The 17,120-nt window shown below is 46.0% G+C and overlaps 1 protein-coding gene across 1 annotated transcript in view; it reads right to left on the bottom strand.

Moving 5' to 3' along the window:
• Positions 1-600: 600 nt before the first annotated feature.
• CNNM1 (cyclin M1) overlaps positions 601-17,120 on the bottom strand; it is a 63,847-nt gene continuing 47,327 nt past the window's right edge. The window contains exons 7-11 of the mRNA XM_008572112.1: positions 15,082-15,245; positions 6,161-6,344; positions 5,879-6,028; positions 4,215-4,316; positions 601-3,166 (exon numbers count right to left, since the gene is read on the bottom strand). Of these exons, the coding sequence (XP_008570334.1) occupies positions 3,087-3,166; positions 4,215-4,316; positions 5,879-6,028; positions 6,161-6,344; positions 15,082-15,245 (680 nt within the window). The 3' untranslated portion in view covers positions 601-3,086. The remainder of the gene's footprint in view (positions 3,167-4,214; positions 4,317-5,878; positions 6,029-6,160; positions 6,345-15,081; positions 15,246-17,120) is intronic.

The following is a 17,120-nucleotide window of genomic DNA, read 5'->3' as shown; positions in this document are numbered from 1 at the left end:
GCAGGTTTGAGAAATTAGTAGCAGGTGTCAGATTCCAGCCTTCCTTCCACAAAGATATTAGATGCCCAAACATATCTGCCCATGCCAGGCTCACCCCTCCCTCCCGCATTGGTTTAAAACTGACCAATAAGCCTGGCCCACTCCCCTGTCCCTTTCCCCAGCTTTTGGTTAAGGCTTCTGATCTGCAGAAGTCAAAGTGACCAGCATATTGTCTCAGGGACTCGTCTGGGTCTGCAGCCCAAGACCTTGAACTTGGACAGCATCTAGCAGTGTCTCACCCATCACACGGGCTCAACAAATGCCAGCCCTTATCTTCTTAGTGCTCCTTCCTTGTCTTCACTCAAACTCCAGCTTCTCGTTTGGCTTTTACTTCCCATTTCTGGCATTCACTCCTGCAAAATCTTACCCATCTGGCCTCCCAATGTAGAGTGCCAAGGCTTTCCTGTAACCTTACTGCAGCCTCACACCTGACCTTGAGGGGCGTGCCTCTCCAGGCAGGTGGGCCACAGGTGAGATAATTACATGAGCACCACCCAACCTGCATCTCAAATAAAACCACTTTGGAGTTCCAAGATGCCAGAGGCAAGAAAAATAGCCACATTCCAGGAAAGACATTTTCATTTTATTTAAAAATTATTTACAATTTATTGAACCTTCACAAATGCTTTACTTTAAAATCATTTTTTTAAACTTTTTTTAACCTGAATAATATCTTTGGGGGGGTGGGGTGCAGTATAGGCAGGGGAGTGGTGACAGGCTCCATACAGGTTTTGCAAAGGGATGGATGTAATGCAACAGCGGTGGCCTAGGCCTGGTGGCCTGAGGGGTAACGAAAGGAAGACTAGCCAGGCAGGCCCCCTTGGGCCAGTAGCCAGCTGGGCAAGAAGACTGCATGATGGCAGTTCTTGCTCAAAACTCACCGTTTACTGGTTTGGGTCCGAGGCAGCAGCACTGAGTGCTGACACCTTGCCTATTCCTACCAAGAGCAGGTGTTGGGAGGGGCTGGCGGTGGAATCATCTGCGAGAAGTCATGCACTGCCGAGCTCAGGCCGGGCTGGCCAGGCAAGGGTGTGTGGAAGTCAATAATACATTGCTGGAAAAGGCAACTCTAGCTCCAACATTTTTTTTCCCACGTGCTTTGGACCTCCTGTTTGCAACACCTGCTCTGGTTTGGTGGAGAAGTGGGGACAAAGGTGTGTGGGGTGAAGGTTGTACAATACTGTAAGGTGTGCCAAGAATTTCTGAGGACACCCAGTTCTTGGTGGGTGCCAGCCTTCCCCACTGATGGATGGACACTTGAGAAGACCCCTTGTAATTAAAAATCTGCCTTGAACTACCCAGTGTTCACTTTACTCTGCATTGCAGAAATTCTGGGCTGTAAGTTCTGCTATTTAAAATAGTGTGTTTTTTAATCCTTTGTGGGTCTGAGAGCTTTGAGAATCTTATGAAAGCTGTAACCCTCTGGAAAACACACACAATACATACACTAAATTCTTACAGTTTTAGGGGTTTCATAGACTCTCCAAAGTCCAACTGTGGACTCCCTGGAGTGATGGACCCCAAGTTAAGAACCCCTGAGTTAAAGGTTCCTGTGGGTAAGCATTTTCTTTTGAGATGCAAATAACCCAGAGGAATTATCAGTCTCTCCCCTCCCCGTGTGATTAATGATTAAATGGGTGTGGGAAGGTGGGAGTAATAATTTTGGAGGAAGGAGAGAGAAGCCTGATGGTACACCACAGGGAAGTGTTTAGGAATGGTTTGGAGATTCAGCAGGCAGCACTGGATCACTGGGCTCCTGACTGAGCGCACCCAAGGGGTAGGAGATAGATCAGAAAGGGAGACAGGTGCCTCAAAGACAAACTTCACTTACTTCCAAATTTTCCCTAAGGCCAGCTGTGGTTCCTGATCAGAATTCTTTTATTCTTGGAAGTAGGTATGTGTAGTCATTCTGCCATCTGGTGATAACTCATGGGATTGCACCTGCACCAGCATCCTGGAGAAAAACTGGAGATCGAGTAAGTTCCTGGAACAAAGTACACTTAGCTGACCTGCTGGGGTGTGGTAAAGGGTTGGGGCATGGGGAGAATGGATGAAAAAGAAGAGCGATTCTTCAACATTCCTGTGTAATGCATACTGAAGCCCCATGAGAGCATGCATCCTTCTTGGCTGACCTGGGCACTCTTTGGTTTGTCATGGCTAAACTTGCTTTAACAGCTGAGGATAATCTCATATAAGCTTTTTTTTCTTTGATTTGCACTTAAAACCTGAACTTCCATTTCTGGCTCCCCACTGGGTCTCTCTGCTCTTCCTCTTCCAGAGCAGATTTATTTACCGATTGATGACTGCTGATTGGGAGCCAAAATAGGTATATCCCTGGGCAAAACAGTGACCTGAGTTTCCATCTCACATTTTTTCCTTTCCAGCTGAGACATACTCTCCAGGCTGCTGGAACCCTTATCTATCAGGAAACCAGTCACTGACAGTTTTCTGGGCTGTAAGATCAATCACATACGCATCAACAGTGCTAAATCCCACTGCTCTAAATTTCTGAAGGAGTTCTTGGTCCATGACCTGAATAATCATCATACCTGCTACTCCAGCTTCCTATGTGCCTGTCTCCCAGTGACACCTTCTGAGCTAAGCTAAGAATGAAATATGGTAGAAAGTTATTTTGTTCTGCAGTAAAGAAGGGTGAGTTCCAGGACATGGGTCTCCTGTGGCATCAGGAGATCCTGAAGAACAAAGAAGAAACAATCAGCGGTCCCAGAGTAGCATTGTCAGCTTGGGGTCATCTCTTCTCCAGTCCCCGACTGTGCTGTGGACAAGACCATTTCTGGCATGTTCCATCAGAGGCACCTCCTTTCTTTATGGCCATGGCAAGGCTCTGAGTCAAATTGGAGGCAACAAGGGAAAATCTGCCAAACTGACAGCTAGGGGTGGAAAGACAAACTGACAGAAGATGTAGAAAGAAAGGCAGAACACTTTGTCACCTGTGGGAGGCCTTGGGGGGAAGCAGATGATGGGAGGGTGGGTTCTCCCCCAAAGCTCTGGAATCTCACACACCCAGCGAGTGCTGTCTTTGCCTGTCATGTGATCAGAGGCATTAAATTGGAGTTTTCCTCAGAGGTTCTCTCTCCATCTGTTGACCTCTTCCTTTTTCGACCACCTGAAAAACAGATTGTAATTATCAATCTGTAAGACTGGGAGGACATACACTCTCAGCGATCTAAATCGCTTTTAAAGAGACATACACTCTCTTTAAAACAGAAGCAGAAATGGAGACAAAGCCCTGGACGGTTTGGCTGGAACTAATCTGTGTTGGATCCTGATGCTGATAGCAGCATATTTCCATCTCGAAGGATTAGAATGCACCTTCCACATAAGACGACATCTCTGAAAAGCCACAAACCCAGGCTAGAGCCTGAATTGAGATTTCTTGGAGGACATTGGGTAAAGCCCATGTAATAACTCTGGGTTATGCTTTCCCACCGCCCTGAGGGCCCCAGCCCTACCGACTGCCAGACACCTCTGAGAGAGGACTTCTCTCACAGGCTCTGATGTTCCATGAGCCAGGGTTGTTGGGTGGAGCTGGGAACCATTCTCAGGGACCTACATTCTCCAACTCTGAAGCAACCTCCCTTCTGCATTGGGGCAGGTGGGAGTAATGACATAATTGTCCTCAAGGATGTAAGAGCAGTCTGTTCTCAGCTTTGTTGTTTGTAGAAAGGACTATTTCCACCTTGTCCTCTCTGTCACTGATGTCCACCTATACAGGATATTGCTTTCTTTTCTATTCAGTCTCTTGACACAAATTCTTTCTTTAAAGGACTAGATGGTGAATATTATAAGTTTTGTGGGCCATATGATCTCTTCACAACCACTTAACTGTGCCATTGGGGCCTTAGGATAACAAATGAGCCTGTCTATGGTCCAATTAGTCTTTATTTACAAAAACAGGTGGAGAAAGGAGGTCAGAATTGACCTGTGGGCATACTTTGCAGACTCCTGTTCTAGAGGACCAACAACCGAATGAGACGGGTCCCCAAACTATCAAGGGTGCAGTACTGGCCTAAGCCCTACTGTGCACTGCCACAATTGTTCCTCACTAGGGTTCCCAAAGGGAGTCAGTGGTTCCTTCCCCAGGGGGAAGATCCTAACATCCTACTAACTGGCTTCTGGGTGACTTTCGTCTGGGTGAAGAGTTAGCTACTCACTCAAGGTCCTCAGCAGCTTCTTTCCCATGGTTTCCTCAAAGTCGCTACTGCAAGGGCTGGTTTCCATATCCAGGTTGATGTTACAACATTCACTATCTGATGCTGAAAGAAAAGAAGGGAGAACTCAAGTCTTTGCAACCTACATGCACAAGGATTGAGGCAGAGTGATTCTGGGCGATGTCCCTCAGCAGGTGAGCATTTAAGAGCCAAGGCAGGGGTGGGTGTAACAAGGCAGGGATGCCTGGGAAAGTGTTAGCAAGAGGCATTTTACTGCCATGAAAGGGAAAAAGAGATGGAGAACAAGAGTAGGAATCCAACAGTCCATACAAAGTCAAATAGTTCCCTCTCCTCAAACACTGTTCGGCAAGAGAGATGGGAAGAAAACAGTATGTTCTCCACCCAGTATCTTTGCCAGACAAAACGCACATTTGAGGACAGGCAGGGACATCTCCTTCCTCTACTTGCACAAGCCCTGGAAAACCACAGGGCTCAGTGACAATGAAGCACGTGCCCCTGTCTTCTCCCACAGGACTCAGTGGGGATTCAGGGAGCCACAGAATCTCAGAGCTGGGGAGGGGTCCAAGCCTCATCGCAAATGCAGTAAGAACCTAACCAGGGAGGCAAAGTGGTGTGTTGGAAGCTGCACTGCACCAAAGGCCACGAGGCTAGGCCTGTTTCTAATGCAATATTTGGACTTGGACAAGTCATTTTCCTTCTTTAGGCCTCAAGGGTCCTCGTGTGTCACACGAGGAGGGTGGACTAGATGGTCTCCAGACTACCCCATTGCCTCTATTCTTATTCCTTTGCTACATTTTCTTGCTACATGCTTTAGCTACTAAATTTGGCCCTGGAATGGTGAATACGTATGTTACAGATTTTCTGGGTTAACCGCAAGTTCAAATATGTTGTCTCATTGACCTTAAAAATCTATGAGCACTTTTCAGGTCATTGCTCTGGACTTGACGGGTCTCAGACTATGGATTGGGGTAGGTCTGAAAGGTCAGGCAGGGGAACTGCTGGGCTGAGGGGAGGGGATGGGGGGCTGCTGACAGCTTGGGGAAATGTGCCTCAGCGAGGCCACACAGAAGGAGCTAAGGACTGCTGGGATAGTGGGAGCTTGGAGCAAACCACTGCCAAGGCAGAAGTGTTCAGTGTCTCAGACGAAGGTGATCTGATCTGAGACCTCAGAAAAAGTCCCACAGACTACCTTTGGTGTCTGGGGCCTAAAGTGGGGGAAGAGTCCTGCTGGTAAGAGTGATGGCTAATTCAACTTCGTAATCTGTACAAGGGCCTAAGAATAACTACCTCATATTTATAGAGCCTGGTACCAAACACTGTAATGTGCATTTATGTATGTCATCTCATTTATACTCAGAGCTCTAACTTACCTAAAACTGCATAGCTCCTAAATGAAGGAGGAGCCAGGGTCTGAATTCAGGAAGAAACCTAGCTACACAGTTTTCCCGGGAGAATGAATTAGATGGGGCCTGATGCACGGTGGGTGCTCAGTAAATGTCAGTTTCTTTTCCCCGGCTGTGTAAGGAGATGGAGCTTTAACATGGAGGCTGGGGTCTCAGGGCTCCCCTCACCCTCGCCCAGCTCTCTCTGGGTCATCCCAGTGGTGATCCCCCTTGCTCCTTTGGGCCCAGTCCACCCTTCCTGACCTGCTCTTGTGGGAACAGCTGCAGGAGACAGTGAAAGCTGCTGTGTACTGGGCTCCTCGAGGTCAGTCATTTCTTCCTGGGTGAAGGCTATCTCCTCCATCCTCAGGTATACTATCTCGCCAGGGCTTCTCAGCCCATCTGAGCGGCTGCCTGGGGAGGACAGTGAATGCATCACCTCTCTGCTTGGGAGAAGACCTGGGGCTCCACAGGGCACAGATGGCAGCCCTGGGCAGGGCTGTCCCTACCCCACAGCAGCCCTGCCCACCCGCCTGGCTGACTTACACGGCAGGCTGTTTCTGTTGTTCAGCAGTGTGATGGCAGGGTCCTCCTTGGGTGTCTGGGGTGTGCCCCGAGTCGTTGGGGCCTTGGTGGAGTCTCCGTCAGTGAAGGTTTCCATGTCAGGGGACTGGGGTGAGCTGTCCATGTGGCAGGCAGTGAGTGCGTTCTGGTACTGCTGCCGTGTGATCTGGAAGGAAGTGGGCAGAAGCTCAAGAGGAGCCAGGCAGAGCACTCCCTGGACACAGCCAGCCTTCCTGAGCCCAGAAGCAGCCCCACTGGGGTGCTTGGAACCCTTGGCCTCTGAGGCCTGAGATCCATGAACCGGGGGCCTTACCCAAGCTGTACCAGCACAGCAGCTGGGGGACAATGCGGGGCCCTTTGCTTGTTTACCACCAGTTCCCACAGTTCACTTTTACGTGCTCTAGACTCTTAAAGTGCACCAGAAGGAGCCAAACCTTCTTCTCTTGAGACCCTGGAGAGGATGGAGTGCATCTTCAGTCAGCAGGCTGGCTGTCCATGGAGAAGTTTAAAACACACATCTAATACCACTGCCAAGGTCCCTCTTCCTGAGGGCCAGTCCATGGAGACTTGGTGAGGACAAGGCAGGACTCTGGTAAGGAAAGCTCTCTTGCCCCAGGTGTTACCGTCAAGAGGCCGGAGGTTGAGGCTTGAGAGCGCGCAGGCGTTTCTGATTTGGGCTTAGCCCATCACAGGATGAAACCTTAGCCCCTGCCCTCCAAGCCTTCCTTTCCCCTCTGGCTTCTCGCATGGCCTCGCTGGGGGTCTATGGGTGATAGTCAAGCCCAAGGCCTAGCCAGTCCTCAACTGCTCATCAGTCACACCGTCTGGGTTGACTCCACCATCCCTCATTGACTTCCGCCTTCCTCAGCCACCAGGCTTTCCTCCTTCCCTTCCTGTGCAGGCTGTCACTCTGGTCTTTTTTATTGACTGAATTACTTTATCCTGCTTTATTTTTCTATGATATTCTTGCTACATTTTCTAGATCCTATGGTCCTCCAATTACTCCAAAATATATTAAAATCACCAATGTAACAAGAGGTTCTAGACATAATCTCCTGTTTCGTGAATTATTTAGCATTCATTCTGAATATTAGGTCACAATCTTTGCCAAAATATTTAACCTCAACAGCCATTCAGGCAATGTTACCTCTTCATAAAGAGAAATCTACTATTTCCCTCCAAGGGGGGGACCCATTGCTTTATTGGACATTATCAATCCTTTCTTCTCTAACAAACTTCAGGATATTTTGCATGAGCATCAAGCAAATACTAATTAAGCACAACTAATCTAATCACAAAACAGCAATGAAGAATGTGTATCTTTTTGCAACACTTAATGGACACACCTGCAGATTCCAGGATTCTAATCACACTGCTGCGCATTTGAGTGGGCAAATATAGTTCTCTTGATGGTTTAAATCAGTGATTCTCAAACCACAGTGTTAGAATTACCTGAAGGGCTTATTAAAACAAAACTGCTGGGCCCTACTCTTGAAGTTTCCAATTCACTCAGTCTGGGGTGGAGACTGATAATTTGCATTTCTAGCAAGTTACAAGTGATACTGATGTGCTGCTCTGGAGATCACACTTTGAGAACCACTGACTTAAGACCTAGTTAAAATCAGACACAGGTCCTACTCAGGTGTTGATTTTTTCACTCTAAATAAATGTAAAGGATAAAGAAGCTTTGATATTTTTCAGGTCAAAACTATAGGTTCTGTGCTTTATGGCGTGAAATGATGGGTCTCAACTTAGCATTTGTCCAAAGTCTTCAATAGATTAAATGTTCTTGTTGAGAACACCTGACTTTTGCAGCCCCCTCTGTTGGGAATTGAGAAGATTAGTCAGGTTCCAAAATTTCCCCCAAAGATAGGGAAATTTGGTCCTAACACCAAAGGACAAGAAAATTTGCTAAATGACACTTGATAAGAGCAACAAAGCAGTTGATCTTACTCTATTTGGGTTCTTTAAACTAGTTAGTTCAGATTTGGCTTCTAGTTTAGTCAAAGAAGGCCAACTGGCCCTTCACCTGGAAAATATGGCAGGAAGCACACTGCCTGTTCAAGACCGAGGTTCAAGTACTGGTGTTGCCATTTTCAAGTTCAGCAACCTTGGTCAAATCATTAACCTCTCTGAGCTTGTAAGAGAACCAGAGATCATGAGATAACATGAGTGAATGTGTTATATAACTGTTAGGAGTGATTGTTTAAAACATGTCCACCTTCATGTCTCACAGTTCGACTTTATAATGGGCCTACATTTCACAGACAGGGCTCAAACCTGCCATCTCATCATGGCCGAATGCCCATGGTACACCATGAGGTGGGGTGGGAGAGGGAGCTGTGGCCCCTGTGCCCCCAGAGTCAGTGCAACTGGAGGTGCTGTGAAGGCAAGACTAGGTCTTGGGAAAGTAAATCCTTAACCAAGAAAATAAAGCAAAAGAGTAAGTGGGGAAGGAAGAAATGCCAAGTAGGGAAAATGGGAAAAATAAGATGGAGAAGAAGAGACATTGAATGAAGAAAAGAGAGGAGGAAGAGAGAAGGAAAAGGGCATGTTTCAGTCTGACATTGAAATGGATTTGCTGGCTTAGGGCTGCTATCTGATTGGTAGACTGGCTGTGTTCCCCAAGCTAAAAGCCTCTTGGCAGTGACAACTGTTGCGAATGCTCTAGTTTATTTAACTCATTTATTTATGTTTGGAAAGGTTCTGTCCGAGTTTTACTGGCAGTGAGTGGTACCAACCTCTCCTTGGTCTTAAGAAACAGTGATATGCCCCTCCAGTTATCTGGAATCAAGGATGCAGGAACTCTAACTCTCTCTTTAAGCATTGTTATGGAGGACAGGATGGGAACACAATACTGTTTTACTTTTGGTAACAATACAGAGTAAACGCAATAGGGTTCCTCTTAAGCTACTGAGTTCCCCGTCACTGGAGGCGTTCACACAGATGTTAAACCACCACCTGTCAGTGGTGCTAAAGAGCAGATTCAGACAGCTACAGCCAGGATCTAGCATTAATGGGAAGAAGCATGGCAGTGTGAATGGGGGTGCGGAGGGGTTGGTCCAGGTACGTGGGGAGGAGTGAGGCCGGGGAGGGTCTGCGCTAGGGGTGGGCAGTTGTACGGAAGAAAGTCACCATCTGCTGGTTGCCTTCTCTATGTGTCTCACAGCCCTGCTTTCACACTGCTTCCTCTTTTTAAAATTAAAGAGAAAATCATGAACGACTGCTATGTCAGTGTTGCCTTAAAATAACTTGCTGACAAGGCACGCCTCTGGAAAATGTATACGGGGGGGCAATGTATACATGCTGCAAATGTATACAGCTGCATTGCTGGAGCCAAGCGTCCCTCTCGACAGTTCCCTCCCTCGTTCGACAGCCTACGGCAATGTCTTTTTACCTAGCCTGGTACTGCTCAGTAGAAATATGTGAGTCACATAGGTAATTAAACATTTCCTAGTAGTCCCATTAAAAAAAGTAAAAAGAAACAGGTGAAGTTAATTTTAATAATATATTTCATCTAACCTCATATATCTGAAATTATTTCACTTCAACATGTAATTAATATAAAATAATAAATGAGGAATTTGACATTTTTAAAATTAAGTCTTTAAAATCCAATGTGTTTTTTACACATATAGCACGTTAATCTGGATGACCCACATGTGGCTGCTGGCTACTGTATTAGACAGGGAAGGCCTAGGAGATCAACCTAAACTGCTCTGCCCAGTTCTGATAATGCAGCCTTGCACGGCCAACAGTTCCTGCTACTCGCCAGTGCAGAACCGCTGGCCCAGCCCAGCTCCTCTCTTTTCACGTCCCTTGAGTGTACCATGTCTACTTGCCTGTCATAGCACTGTTTATGAGTGTCCTCTACATGGCACCACCTCTCTTATTCCTTCCCAATTTTTAAATGTCCAGTACATCCTCCAGCCAATATAGTGCTTTAAAAATGCCACCTAGTTTTGTAACCACTTAGATACTACCCTGCATTGGTCACTGTTATTTAACTTATGTTACCTCTCCCTAACTAGATCTTAATCTACTTTTAAAGGCAGAGGATATGTTTTTATATTTTATGTTTCTTTAGTATGTTTCATGGTACCCAGAACCATTGTTAATGCTCAATGAATACTTATTGATTAGTTGATTGAGGGAATCAAATTACTTTTCAAAAGATATGTTTTTATTTTCTCTTCATTGCTGTAGATACAACTATTTCTTAGAAATAGCTTCAGTTCAAATTGTCTTCTCTTGTACTTTGGCCAGTTAAGAATTCAAGCACACTCTAAATTATAAAGAAAAGAATATCTGTTTATATTGAAACTAGCAAAAAGTAAGGTTACCTTTTTGGACATTTTGACTTAGCAGTCAAGTTGTCCAGAAGTTAACCTTTAGCTAATGTGATGTTTCCTGTCATTTTATAATGTTTTGTTCGCATTTTCAATTTTCAGGCAGTTTACTCATCCCTCAAAACATGATCTTGAAATTTAGGGATTCTGCCACTAGATGGTGATGGGGCATCTTGGTCAAGATTACACAATCCAGACATTTAATATATCAAGCAAATATCTTGTTTAATAGTGATACTTGTAGAAATGTTTCAAAAAATTAATAAGGATTCTTTGTTACCTTCATAACTTATTAGCTACTATTAGTCACAGTTTTAATACTTTTCCCAGATAATCATTAGATGCACATTTTGTCTAGTTTTGTAACTTATCTTGAAGTCCAATTACTCTCAGACTTAAACAATTCTGGAACCTCAGTCCATTGGACATGAAAAGTCCTTGCAAAAGCCTGTGCAAAAGCTTGCAAAACCAGCCACAGGGGCTTCGGCCTGTGAAAATACTTCTCTTGTGTAGTCTTTAGCTTCCTGAAAAACTCTTCTCATGTTAAAAAAAAAAGGTGGGGGGGAGGGAGACAGGTGAGACAGGTATATAAAAGAACAGCCTAAATAATGGCCCTAACAAAGTGTATTGAATCAAGAGGAGTAATTTTCATCTATAGCCTAAGGCATAATCTTACATTAAAAAACAAAATAAAAGAGAAAACCAAACCAAACCAAACACTGTTAAAACAACAGCTTGAACTCACAAAGTCCCTATGTGTAGGACTACCCACTACAATCAAAGTTTTTAAGAGACAAAAGCCACAGGTTTAAAGAGGTTTCTGAATAATGCTTTAATTGGTTCCAACCTCCACTCGACTTCTACTTTTGACATTTGGTCTTTTCAATTTCAAAATATCTAGGTAGAAAAAAAAAGGACCATGTTCGGTGCTGCTTAGCTGCATGGTCAGAGCAAGGTCCGCTGGTCTGAAGGAAAGGATAGACACCTGTGCCTGAGCACTGACCTGGGACTGGGACACTGCCACTGTCTCACTCCAGGAAAGAGACCTCCCCTTTATTTTCCTTGTTATTTGTATAATGTTCCCTTTCCTTATGTTTTAGGGATGGAGCTATAGATCATCTGTAAATCTCAAAAAATCCTTACAAATTTCCTGTCAGGCATTCGTCTTTGAGCTTTGCCAAATCCATCTCCTAAAAGAGCTCTCTAATCTATGCAAACCTAATGATGTTTTGGAAAACTCTGGGCTCTCCACAGTTGCTCATTAAACATAACTCCTCAAAATCTCATTCACTTTTTTCCCCAAAGCAGCAAACCAAATCCTCATATTGATTTTCTGAACTTATAATATAAATGGTTATGGACTGAATGTCTGTGTCTTCCCAAAATTCATATGTTGAAATCCTAACCCCCAACATGAGGCTGTTAGGAGGTGGGGCCTTTGGGAGGTAATTAGGTCATGAGAGTGGGGCCCTCACGAACGGGATTAGTGACTTATAAGGAGAGAGCTTGCTTTCTTTCTGCTCTCCACCACGTGAGGATACTATGGGGCCATCTGCAGCTTGGAAGTGAGCCCTCACCAGACATGGATCTGCCGGCACCTTGACCTTGCTTGGACTTCTCTGCCTCCAGAACTGTGAGAAATAAATGTTTGTTGTTTAAGCCACCCAGTGTATGGTAATTTGTTCCAGCAGCCCAAACTAAGACAAATGAAAAGATGTGAGAAACAAATTTAACAAAAATTCACACTGCACTTAAAACAGAATCTGAATTCCTTACTATGGCCTGAAGATCACAGGTGATGCTGCTTCTGTGCTCCACTCTCCTTTCACACCAGCTTCCACCTTAGCATGTCATGGACCAGCACTCAGACCCTTGAACTACCAAGCTCCTTCCTGCCTCTGCTGTTTCAATCTTAAACGTTCTTCCCACCTCTCCTTTCAGGTCTCAGCAAATGTCCTTTTCTCAGCCTGCTCTGATAACCATTTCAAAAGCAGCCTCCTTTGCCCAGTCAGTGTTTACTCCAGGATCCTGCTTATTTCCTTCATGGCCCTTATGCCTTCTTGAACTTACCTAGGTGTAGGGAAAGTGAAGGAAAATGGTCAGGGCCCCTCAGATGTTCAGAATCTTGCCGAGCATTTGATATAAATACGCACGTGCATCCAGATGTTCCTTGGTTATTGTCTAATGTAATTGTGCATGTGCACTCAGGTGTCCTGGGTTATGGACTTAAGTATAAAGGATGAGTGGCTCTGATCCACAGGGACCCCTGCCCCCGGGATGTCCCCAGGGGGGCTGGCAAGGAGGCCGCTACTGCTGCTGGAGGCTGTTGCTGCCAGTGCCCCTGGATGCCCCGAGAGGCCACCGCCACTACTGCTCCTGATGCTACCGCTTCTGTACGCTGCTGCTGCTACTGCTGAGGACTGAGCTCATGTCGTCTGCCAATGGCTCCTGGGATCCTTCCCAATTACCTAGCATGGACCTGCATGTGAGGGGTCTGGTGACCCAGCCTGGCATGTGAGGGGTCTGGTGACCCAGTCTGTACAATGGGTTTGGCGAGTCGGAGCCCTAGCCCTGATGATACGAATGGAAACTTAGTATAACTAAAATAATGAAACGTTTTGGCTTTAATTATGAATTGCCTAACTCTACAATTAGCATAGCAATGGCTGTAACCTGACAATTGACGTAGTTGTGTAGATTTACACTAGGTTATTTACGTGGTGACTTGTTTATCATCTTTCTCCCCCTGTTACATGTTAGCCCCAGAGAGGCAGCCGCTGGCTGTCTTCACCACAGTATCTCATCAATGCCAGGACAGAGCAGGCACACATTAAATATTTGTTGAATGACATACTCATAGTATGACTTTTCATCTCTTTTTCCATGAACCATGTGCCCGGTACTACACACCAAGAGTTAGCATATTAGAGTTTCTCTTCTCCCATTTTTCCCTACCTTCACTTCTAAGGAGGGTCTGTATAAGCAATGAAAGGGCCTCAAGGCTGGAAGCCACGGGGAGGAGAATCACGGGCTTCAGTTTTCTAAGGGGTAACCTCCTTGTCACGTTAAACTCATTACATGTCCACAGTCAGACACACCCGCGAGTACTGCTTCGTTGGTTCCTAAAGTCACTTGTCCCTGGCTCCTCCAGCTCTCATGTCCTACAACTCTCCTTAAAGCCCAGTGATTTCAGGGATTGGACTCTGAAGGCAAAGAGATTCAACTTTGAAGCTTGGCTCTGCCACTTACTAGCCATGTGGCCTTGTATTTATGCTCCTCAAGCCTCAACTTCTTCATCTATAAAATGGGAATGACAGTAGACCTGCCTCACAGGGTGGTTGGGAGATTAAGTGGATAATTCAGACAAAGGACTCAGTAAAATGTCTTGCACAGAGCATGCCACAAGCAATAGTTATTATCCCACCCTAGGTTCTTCCCCTCCCTCTGGCAACTTTCCATGGTTACTTTTCATGGTTACTTTTGTTGCCTGATGTCATTTTTAGCTCAGGGTGTCTGCAGAGTTCTGGAACACAAAAAGCCATCCAGCATACAATGCTGTCCAAATAATCAGGGCGTGTTCTGGACAGAAGGAAAGAGCCTTCTCCTACCTTTGTGATTTCAGCACACCTCCTATTACCCAGCCTGCAACTGGGACAACAGTTACCAAGTGAACTCACTGGGTGTTTTGTTGGAAAGGGATAAATGGGGCTCTAGCCAGATTTCAGGCCAAAGTTTGTAACGGTTTGCAGAATGCCAGAACACAAAACAAACAGAATAAAACCTATTGAAGCAAGAGAAAGATGGGAAATTTAAAAGGCTTCTGTGCAATGCCAACCCCAATGAAGGGTATGAAGAAACAGCTCCCCTCCTCTTTAATTACAAGGCAGTGAGCATGCTGCCCCCCTCCGTGGCATTTGCAGAGTGGTTCTCTTCAAATAGCTCAGCGACACTGAGTGGGTGTTACTAGTTCCTACAAAGGATTTTCAGTTGACACACACACCCAATTGTGGGGTATTTTTGGGTTTTTTTTTGAGGGATCCAAACCCATGACCTTGGTGTCATAAGGCTGTGATCTAACCAACCGAGCTAACCAGCCAGACTCCCAATTGTGTTTTAGACTTTAAATATTAAGGTGTAAAAATATACTACCATACGTGAAATCATAGCATGGTTTCTTCTCCACATTTAGTCACCTGCAAATTTATCTTGAAAAATAAAATAAAATCAACCTGGTGCCAATGATGGGGAATGCAAAGGAAACAGTTCTGCCAGCCACTTGTCTCAGGCAAGCTAATCTTCTATTGCTTTGTGCCTCAGTTTCCCCATATGAAATATAGGAATCAGGAGATCTTAAAAGAGTGACAACAGTGAACAGTAATCAAGCTACTGAACACAGGGCCTGTATAAAGCCAGGGAGCAATTACCACCCAGTATTATACTGGAACACAGGGAAATGAGGTGCACATTATGCCTAGGGCCAGGGGTCTTCCTGTCCCACTGCCCCAGCCAACTCTGCCTGCAGGGAGAGAGCGGACCACGCTCCTGGGGAGTTACCTTCACGAACTGCACGTCGCTGAGGATGTGGACCGAGTAGTCGGGCGTGTAGAGGTTGTTGCTGCTGCTGCACAGCTGCGTGTTGCTTCCCCCAAAGTCGCTGCGCTCGCGGTTCGGAGACTCTGAGCGATTCAACCCGCTGCAGCGAGAAGGGGACCGGTTTACTGCAGATGGTGAAAGAGAGAAGAGGAGAGAAGAGGGAGAAAAGACAAGGAGGGGTGGGTGGGGAGGAAAGAGGGGGAGTGGAAAGAGGGAGAGAAAGGGGGTTGAGAGAGAGAGAGGGGTGTTGTTTACTGAGGTTCCGTAGGACTTCCAGGCAATGTTAACACTGGGTGGTGGAAACGGGCCCTCACCCTTCCCATCAGAGCCCTGGAAGGAACTGAGCTGCTTTGCTGATGTTTATTCCAATGAAGAGCAAATACCTAAGATAGAAACCCATGGCTTCACCTGCTCAGGCTGCTCCCCACGATCTCTCCAGGGAGCAGCTGGGGCATTTGCTTCCCCCAGATGGGGGGCTGAGGTGGTCCCCTGCCTTTCTCGGCTCTGTCTCCAGGTCAAGTGTAGGAAGACCCCGAGTGAGATGAGGACTGCTGTCAGCCTGGTTTGTTACCCCAGACCATTAGACCCTCTACCATGGTGAAGTAGTTTACGTAAACTCCATTCACAAACCTTGTTTTAGAAAGTCCAAGGTCTTAGGTTTGCCCTCAAAACCATCTGTCACAGCATAAACAACCAATCCTCACCATGGTGATATATTTTAATGGGGTTCACTCAGGCCTGCCCCAACACTGGCAGGGCCTGGGATGAGAATATAATCAGAGACCCACTTACCATATGGATAAATGTTCACAAGTTATAAATCACATTAATAAATGGTTAAAATATTTTCTGTCCTTGTCCTTGACAAATTGTTCATAACAATCTGGAAGCCCAGGTTCGACTCCTTAGAATTCTGTGCTGAAAACAGGACTGTGTGGGGACAGCCTGGCCCTGGCCTTGGAGCTTCTGGACCCCTGATCCCCAGGGCTGTTTGGGTGGAGAATTCCGGGAATCCCGGGTATCTGAAATGTGGTCTAGAAGGAAGGACACAGGTTCTGGGTGGGCACATCCTTAGGTCCTGTGAACTACCTGCCCCACAAAGAAGGACGGAACTGAGAAGGGCCAAAATGGGTCCCTGTAAAGTGTGGGTGTAGGGCCGGGCTCCCTCTTGCATAGAGCTGGGCGGGACGGGACTGAAATAACCTACAGGCTTTTTGTCAAAGACCTCCTAAGAGTCCAGTCAGGTTCTTTTTACATTTTCTTGGGAAAGTTCAATTAAGACCATGTCACTTAGTTTCAAAATGGACTATGTGAGCTACTCACCCCAGGAACGACAGAAGAGAAGGTGCTGAAAGTGACCCTAACATCATCTCCGCTCCAGGCAAGAGACTGCAAAGCCCTCCCGTCCCCCTGCTTCCCAAATGATGTTACTCGGCATTGCTTCCAAAAAGGGGAACAGGAGTCTGCCAGCCTCGCACAACACAGACTTGGTTCAGGAGGATCAAACGAAGAACTGGCTGGCCTTTGCTCTTTCAGGGTAGAACCTTGGAATTGAATTGTCCCTTGAGATAATGTTTCCATCAATCAAAATATTTGATTAACACTTATTTAAAGTGAGTCATGGAGGGTTGCTGAGCTGTTAGCTGCCAAGCTGTTATTGTCTAGAGAACCATGTAACAGAAGCATTAAAATAACAATAGGTTGAATAATTTCTCATTAGAACCATAATAATCACTGCCTTGATATGGTTATAGAATTAAGGATTCCACTTCCGGTCTTCCCCCTTCTCAGTAAATGTCACTGCTCCTGAAGCCAGAAGCCTGGAGTCACCCTGGACTCCCGCCACTCCCTCAGCCCCGCATCGAGTCCTGCCGTCTCCCTCTGACATAGTAAGTCCATCTGTTCTATCTCTGCCTCCACGCAAGTCCAAGTTACCATCAACCTCACGTGGACCATTTATAATCTGTTTTGACCTCAGCTGCCAGAATCACATTTTAAAA

Source organism: Galeopterus variegatus, unplaced genomic scaffold, assembly GCF_000696425.1.
Source record: "Galeopterus variegatus unplaced genomic scaffold, G_variegatus-3.0.2 Scaffold753, whole genome shotgun sequence".
NCBI classification, from domain to species: domain Eukaryota; kingdom Metazoa; phylum Chordata; class Mammalia; order Dermoptera; family Cynocephalidae; genus Galeopterus; species Galeopterus variegatus.
The sequence above is the reverse complement of the archived record's forward strand: the minus strand, read 5'-3'. Positions and strand labels throughout refer to the sequence as shown.